The sequence below is a fragment of the Artemia sp. Qi Xiang Cuo genome, chromosome 14 (assembly GCF_049724085.1).
Source record: "Artemia sp. Qi Xiang Cuo chromosome 14, ASM4972408v1, whole genome shotgun sequence".
Taxonomy (NCBI): domain Eukaryota; kingdom Metazoa; phylum Arthropoda; class Branchiopoda; order Anostraca; family Artemiidae; genus Artemia; species Artemia sp. Qi Xiang Cuo.
The window spans coordinates 44,668,289-44,676,923 of NC_142807.1; the positions used below are offsets into that span (position 1 = coordinate 44,668,289).

The window sequence follows — 8,635 nt, forward strand, 5'->3', positions numbered from 1 at the left end:
AATTAGGGTATCTTGTCATTCGTATATATATTCACTTTGCAAAATTCCGTTAATTAGCAAAAGAGAAGATTAATTAATTTCTTATACCACTATTCGATAAAATTCTCATAAATTACAAATAAAAAAAAAAAGTAATCAAAGCATTCTTTAGAAAAAACAAAGACATAACGGCGCTAAAGATGTAGGTTTTACCCGCTTATTGCTAGAGTCTTTTTCTACATTCTACATTTCTTTATTAACATAAAAGGTTGACGAACTTCTGAGATCTGTGGTAATTAAATTTTCTACGCAAGGCTTGATGAAAAACATATCACGCCTATATCCTGCGTTAAAAATTCTTAAGCTATTTGACATTTTTCAGTTTTAATATCTTCAGTCAAGTTTTGACAATGGAATTAAAAATATGCTCATTTTTTGTATTAATCAAATATGTTACCTGTGTTGTCGTGTCTGTTTTTCCAGGGGTTCCATTAGTTCCAACCGAAATATTAGAAGTTGGCAAAGAAGCTATTGCTGTTAGAGTTGTCGGGGAATCTAATATTGCTCGGAATGAAAAACCGGTAAGTTCTACTTTGAGAAAAACAGTAGGCTACAGTTGTTGCTTATCTCTTAGATATTCAACTCAGATGTAATAATTCAAAATGATTTGTGCTCAGGGTGGCCACTTTCAAAAATCGTGTTACGGAGTGGCACGTGCCCCGCTTGGCGTAAGTATGGCATATGTGGTGCGAAGTTTGCCATATATAACACGAAGAGCTGCTGCGTGGTGGAACAAGAACTGCTCCCAATCTGAATAGCAGATGGCAGAAAATGGAGTGTATTACCTTTTCCTTAACTGAGATTTGTTGTTCAATCCTTTAATAGTCATTACTCTCAATTAGTTAGTCCTATCGGTTTTTCCGTAGCTCTTGTTTTTTTCGCGGGATACCTGAAAAGTTCTGTTGGATGCGCTTATTTTTTAAAAACTCTATTTGCGTTTTGAACCTGAAATGTATTTTTCTGTTCTGTGTTCTCCTTTAAAATTTGACTCGCTATAACACATTTTAAATTACCACTGACAAAGTGTCCAAAATTGGAAGTACCATATTACCGTTCATTAAACAAAAACGTGTGCTATCATAGTCACGTATAAAGACCGTAGCTGACATATTCGCAGTTCCGAGATAATTGTCAGAAACTGTTCGCTAATTTGCTTTCAAAGACATGATTCGCACGACAATGCATATTCAATCACAATTTGATCATCGTTGCATCGATGAATTACCCTGAATTACCCTGCTGATCTTCCCTTTAAGAACAGCATTACATACGACTTCTGGCAGATATTTCTAAATCTGAAAATCTTCGATGTAACATTTAGGAACAGCAGCGGCAGTATCAGCTACAATGCCGTGAAGGTTGCTCCAATGAAATCTTGTTCAGTAATTGCAATTGCAGAGGTATATTATTGTTTACATGAAATAAAAGAGAACGGGCATTATTGACACAAAAATGACTCAGTTACTCTACTCAAAAATATTGAAACGTGATATTAGTGTACACTCCATCCAACTAAAAGCACACTAATGAGCTACAAAAAGTAGCATTTTGAAGATATGTCCTTATTTAAATCGTCAATGAAACATAAATTCAGAGAAGGGCTTAAAATTAAATAAACAAATTCATTTCAACATATCGATAGATAAATTATCAATGGAAAGAGGCCTCAAAAATTTGATCATATGATAAATAACGCCGAAATGACTATGGATGGGAAACCAAGTGAAACAAGAAAATTTTCCTCACGGAAATAAAGAGCTATGTTGAGACTAAAGATGAACAAAATTTATTTCACGGGCTACGCAAGATATATATGCATAGCTAGCTTCAATAAACTAAACCATAATATATTTAAATATCTGAAGAATTTTAACAACTAGCATTTTATTGGAAACATAAATTGACCTAGGATCGGAAAATTCCATGCACAGCCTGCAGAAAATAAAAGACCAATCAACAGGTCTTTCATAAATCTTTCACCAAACGTGATATCGATAACTTTTAGTCGGTTTACATGGTTGTAATTATTTCACAATAATTTGTGAAGCAATAATTTTTTCTGTTTTAAGTTTCCACTTGGATCTTTAGGCCTACTTCTCGGTAAGAAAAACTTTTTTAAAAGAAAGATTAATCTTTGACCGTTTTATTTTTTTAAACATGCAAAATAAACCATGTAAAATATCATTGTTAATTTTAATTGATAAAACAGAATAAGTCAATGTGACTTTTGTTAAAAACGATATTAAAAATGGGTTTTACTTTCTACCTTCCTAAAACTTTCTCAGAAGTCACGTGTATCTTTGTCATATACCTAAAGAGGTTCTAGAAATTTATCCCCCTGCATTTACCCCCCCCCCCGGAAAAGACCCCCCCCCCGTGGAAAATACCGCCCGGAAAAGAAACCCCACGGAAAATATCCCCAGCGTAAAACACCCCCCCACGGAAAATACCCCTGGAAAATACCCCCTCATGGACCCCCCCCCTAAAATGCCCCATGTAAATTACCCCCGTGGAAAATACCCCCCCCTCCGATAAACATTCCCCATCCCCCCCCCCCGATAAAATTTCCCCCCCCCCCCTGAAAAAAATTTTGGAAAACAAGGCTTTCCAAATTTGAGAATTTTACTTGATTTTGTTTTTATTTTCTTTTCAGGGAAGGGATTTTGGTACTTGTGTATTATACGCCACTTGCTCAAGTTTACGCTGCGTAAAACTCGGGAACGAACCGGTTTCTTCGTTAGTTTCTTTCAGCTTAGCGTGAGCCAAAGTAGAGAGGGGGGTGCTACTCGTGACAGAACCACATGGTCCTGTCAGCATTTTTAATGCTGACGGGGCACCATATATGGGCATAGAGTCCCTAGGGGAGATGGATTTCTGAGAAATTGATTGCGTAATCAAAGTGTGTCAATGACCTAAATTTCCAAGGTCGATGTTGTTGTTGTTGTTTTGGGCACGCTCTCAGCGAATGTCAAGGTCGATGTTGTTGTTGTTGTAAGTGTACGCTCTCAGCGAATGCTATGAGTTTCCAGAAATAGAAAACAGCATTTGTTGTTGTTTTGGACATGTACATGCTCGAGGCGAATGTCAAGGTGTCCTGGAATGGGAAACAGCATTTGTTGTTGTTGTTGTTTTGGGCACGCTCGAGGCGAATGTTATGCCGTCCAGGAATTTGGAACACCTGTGCTCTCGACCTCAATTCACCTATCGTGAATCAATAATTCCCCTTAGAAACAACAAATTAATTCCCCTTTCTTGACAGATCAATCAACCAATGACATCATCTGTCAGACTTTAAAAATTTTCGGCTAGAAACGATTCTCCAGGAATAGATCCAAGTCATTAGTGTCTTTGCCTCGGAAACAACTCTTTTGGTCGAACTCCAAAGGATATTAATAGCCAAAGGCCATGGAAACAATTCTCCAAGAAACATCATAGCGATGAATTGTTTTAGCGCGGGAATCAGGTTTCTTATTAATTTGAAATGTATTAGCGCAGAGATGCCAAAAACAAAAGGAACACGCTGAAATACGTTTAGGGATTACTTGGGCGAAACTGTTTTAGACAGGTTATGGGACTATTTCGGCAAAACAGTTAGAGACATTTTAAAAGATGATTTTTGAAGAGATTTTGGAAGAGGATTTGAGGGTGAAACTCTCTGGTCGTTATAATACATAAGTTTCATTTGAACAGTGTTGTGAGGTCCTCTAACCCAACCCCAAAGGGTTCCGATCCCCCTACCCCAACCCCGAAGGAAGCCCCCGGTCCCCAAAGGTCCCCCGGGCTCCCAAAGGGCCCCCCGGCCCTCAAGGTTCCCCCAGACCCCCCCCCCCCCGGGGCCCAAAGGGCCCCTCCCCCCTTTGCCCCCCCCCAAAGGGGCCCCTCTCCCTCCATCTCCTCCCTCCTCCTCCCCTCCCCCTCCCCCTCCCCCTCCCCCTCCTCCCCTCCTCCTCCTCCCTCCTCCTCCTACCCTCCCACCTCCCCCTCCCCTCCCCCCCATTTCTTATACTTTTTTGTGCATTGAGACACAGAACGGCCCCCTCCCCCGGCCCCTCCCCCTCCAAAGGTCGGATTTTTTCAAAGTTCATTTTGAATTTCCTTCGTTGAAATGCAAGAGTTGGAATGTTTCAGTAGGGTTTGGTTGTGGTTTACCGTGTCACAGTTACATTTTCTTGATTTTTCAAAGTTCATTTCGAATTTTTTTCGTTGAAATGCAAGAGTTGGAGTATTTCAGTAGTGTTTGGTTTACCTTTTCAAAGTTGCATTTTCTTTATTTTTCAAATTCAATTTTGAATTTCATTAATTGAAATACAAGAGTTGGAATATTTAAGTAGGGTTTGGTTGTGGTTTACCTTGTCACAGTTACATTTTCTTGATTTTTCAAAGTTCATTTTGAATTTCTTTCGTTGAAATGCAAGAGTTGGAATATTTCAGTAGTGTGTTGTTGTAGTTTACCTTGTCACAGTTACATTATGTTGATTTTTCAAAGTTCATTCTGAATTTCTTTCGTTGAATATCAAGAGTTGGAATATCTTTTTAGTTGTTGGGTGTGTGCTCACTTTTCAATGTCCCTTTTACAATATTTTTCAGTTTAAATTTGAATTTTTTTTGTTTAAATAAAAGAGTTGGAATATTTAAGTAGTGTTACTAGTTTGGTTGCCTTGTAACACATCAAAGGTCATGATTGTTAAATTTTCATTTTTAATTTCTTTAGTTGAAATACAGGAGTTCGACTATTTCAGTAGTGTTAGGTTGTGGTTTACCTTGTCACAGTTACATTTTCCTGATTTTTCAAAGTTCATTTCAAATTTCTTTCGTTGAAATGCAAGAGTTGGAATATTTCAGTTGTGTTTGGTTGTGGTTTACCTTGTCACAGTTACATTTTCCTGATTTTTCAAAGTTCATTTTGAATTTCTTACATTGAAATGCAAGAGTTGGAATATTTCAGTTGTGTTTCAATATGGTTTACCTTGTCACAGTTACATTTTCTTGATTTTTCAAAGTTAATTTTGAATTTCTTTCGTTGAAATGCAAGAGTTGGAATATTTCAGTAGTGTTTGGTTGTGTTTTACCTTGTCACAGGTACATTTTCTTGCTTTTTCAATGTTCATTTTGAATTTCTTTCGTTGAAATGCAAGAGTTTGAATATTTCAGTAGTGTTGTTGTAGTTTACCCTGTCACAGTTACATCTTCTTGATTTTTCAAAGTTCATTTGAATTTCATTCGTTGAAATGCAAGAGTTGGAATATTTCAGTAGTGTTTGGTTGTGGTTTACCGTGTCACAGTTACATTTTCTTGATTTTTCAAAGTTTATTTCGAATTTCTTTCGTTGAAATGCAAGAGTTGGAATATTTCAGTAGTGTTTGGTAGTGGTTTAACTTGTCACAGTTACATCTTCTGGATTTTTCAAAGTTCATTTTGAATTTCTGTCGTTGAAATGCAAGAGTTGGAATATTTCAGTAGTGTGTTCTTGTAGTTTACCCTGTCACAGTTACATTCCCTTAATTTTTCAAAGTTCATTTTGAATTTCTTTCGTTGAAATGCAAGAGTTGGAATATCTCACTAGTGTTTAGTTGTGGTTTACCTTGTCACAGTTACATTCCCTTAATTTTTCAAAGTTCATTTTGAATTTGTTTCGTTGAAATGCAAGAGTTGGAATATTTCAGTAGTGTTTGGTTGTGGTTTAACTTGTCAAAGTTACATTTTCTTGATTTTTCATAGTTCATTTTGAATTTCTTTCCTTGAAATGCAAGAGTTGGAATATTTCAGTAGTGTTTGGTTGTGGTTCACCTTGTCACAGTTACATTCTCTTGATTTTTCAAAGTTCATTTTGAATTTCTTCCGTTGAAATGCAAGAGTTGGAATATTTCAGTAGTGTTTGGTTGTGGTTTACCTTGTCACAGTTACATTTTCTTGATTTTTGAAAGTTCATTTTGAATTTCTTTCGTTGAAGTGCAAGAGTTGGACTATTTCAGTAGTGTTTGGTTATGATTTACCGTTTCACAGTTACATTTACTTGATTTTTCAAAGTTCATTTTGAATTTCTTTCGTTGAAATGCAAGACTTGGAATATTTCAGTAGTGTTTGGATGTGGTTTACCGTGTCACAGTTACATTTTCCTGATTTTTCAAAGTTCATTTTGAATTTCTTACATTGAAATGCAAGAGTTGGAATATTTCAGTAGTGTTTGGTTGTGGTTTACCATGTCACAGTTACATTTTCCTGATTTTTCAAAGTTCATTTTGAGTTTCTTTCTTTGAAATGCAAGAGTTGGAATATTTCAGTAGTGTTTGGTTGTGGTTTACCTTGTCACAGTTACATTTTCTTGATTTTTCAAAGTTTATTTTGATTTTTTTTTCGTTGAAATGCAAGAGTTGGAATATTTCAGTAGTGTTTGGTTATGGTTTACCATGTCACAGTTACAATTTCTTGATTTTTCAAAGTTCATTTTGAATTTCTTTCGTTGAAATGCAAGAGTTGGAATATTTCAGTAGTGTTTGGTTGTGGTTAACCTTGTCACAGTTACATTTTCTTGATTTTTCAAAGTTCATTTTGAAATTCTTTCGTTGAAATGCAAGAGTTGGAATATTTCAGTAGTGTTTGGTTGTGGTTTACCTTGTCATGGTTACATTTTCATAATTTTTCAAAGTTCATTTTGAATTTCTTTCTTTGAAATGCAAGAGTTGGAATATTTCAGTTGTGTTTCGTTGTGGTTTACCTTGTCACAGTTACATTTTCTTGATTTTTCAAAGTTCATTTTGAATTTCTTTCGTTGAAATGTAAGAGTTGGAATATTTCAGTAGTGTTAGGTAGTGGTTTACCTTGTCGAAGATACATTTTCCTGAATTTTCAAAGTTCATTTTGAATATTTTTCATTGAAATACAAGAGTTGTAATATTTAAATAGCGTTTTGTTGATGTTTAACGTTTAAAAGTTAAATTTTATAGATTTTTAAAATTTCATTTTGATTTTTTTTTTGTTGAAATGCAAGAGTTGGAATATATCAGTAGTGTTTTGTCGTGGTTTACCTTGTCACAGTTACATTTTCTTGATTTTTCAAAGTTCATTTTGAATTTCTTTCGTTGAAATGCATGAGTTGGAATATTTCAGTAGTGTTTGGTTGTGGTTCACCTTGTCACAGTTACATTTTCTTGATTTTTCAAAGTTGATTTGAATTTATTTAGTTGAAATGCAAGAGTTGGAATATTTCAGTAGTGTTTAGTTGGGGTTTACCCTGTCAGAGTTGCATTCTCTTGATTTTTCAAAGTTCATTTTGAATTTCTTTCGTTGAAATGCAAGAGTTGGAATATTTCAGTTGTGTTTGGTTATGGTTTACCTTGTCACAGTTACATTTTCTTGATTTTTCAAAGTTCGTTTTGAATTTCTTTCGTTGAAATGCATGAGTTGGAATATTTCAGTAGTGTTTGGTTGTGATTTACCTTGTCACAGTTACATTTTCTTGATTTTTCAAAGTTCATTTTGAATTTCTTTCGTTGAAATGCAAGAGTTGGAATATTTCAGTGGTGTTTGGTTGTGGTTTACCGTGTCACAGTTACATTTTCTTGATTTTTCAAAGTTTATTTCGAATTTCTTTCGTTGAAATGCAAGAGTTGGAATATTTCAGTTGTGTTTCGATATGGTTTACCTTGTCACAGTTACATTTTCTTGATTTTTCAAAGTTCATTTTGAATTTCTTTCATTGAAATGCAAGAGTTGGAATATTTCAGTAGTTAAGAGTTTAGAGTTTTTAGCTTAGAGTTTTTGTTGAAGTTCTAGTTTAGTTTAGTTTTAGTTAATAGTTTAGAGTTTTAGCTTAGAGTTTTTGTTAGAGTTCTAGTTTAGTTTAGATATAGTTAAGCGTCTGGAGTTTTAACTCAGAGACTTAGCATAGAGTTATAGTTTAGTTTAGTTTTAGTTATGAGTTAAGAGTTTTAGCTTAGAGTCTTAGCTTAGAGTTATAGTTAGAGTTTAAGTTTTGTTTAGTTATAGTTAAGAATTTAGTGTTTTTAGCTTAGAGTCGTAGTTTAGAGTTTTTGTTAGAGTTCTAGTTTAGTTTACTTAAGGGTTTAAAGTTTTATCATAGAATCATAGCTTAGAGTTTTTGTTGAAGTTTTAGTTTATTTTAGTTTTAGTTAAGAGTTTAGAGTTTTTTAGCTTAGAGTCCTAGCTTAGAGTTAACCTAACCTATGTATCCTTTTCTTGAATACATAGGATAAAATTGACAAATTCTAAGTCTTAGAGTGAATAATTTTTTTTTTATCAACATCCTTTGCCAGATACATTGGATAAAATTGACAAGATCTAAGTATCAGAGTGAATAAATTCATTATCAACATCCTTTATCGAATATTTCTGATAAAATTGGCAAAATCTAAGCATCAGAGTGAATAATTTTTTTTTATCAACATCCTTTGCCAGATACATCGAATAAAATTGACAGCATGTAAATAACAAAGTGAATAAATTTTTTTTTATCAACATCCTTTGTGAGATACATTGAATAAAAATTGACAAAACTTAAATATCAGAATGAATAAATGCTTTAACAACATCCTTCATCGGATTCGTTGGTTAAAATTGACAAAATCTAAGTATCAGT

General features: G+C 34.5%; 1 protein-coding gene across 1 annotated transcript in view; it reads left to right on the forward strand.

Annotated features, from left to right (window-relative positions):
- Positions 1–349: 349 nt before the first annotated feature.
- The window catches only part of LOC148944511 (uncharacterized), a 154,810-nt gene continuing 146,524 nt past the window's right edge, over positions 350–8,635 (forward strand). The window contains exon 1 of the mRNA XM_089099947.1: positions 350–560. Within this exon, the coding sequence (XP_088956073.1) occupies positions 390–560 (171 nt within the window). The 5' untranslated portion in view covers positions 350–389. The remainder of the gene's footprint in view (positions 561–8,635) is intronic.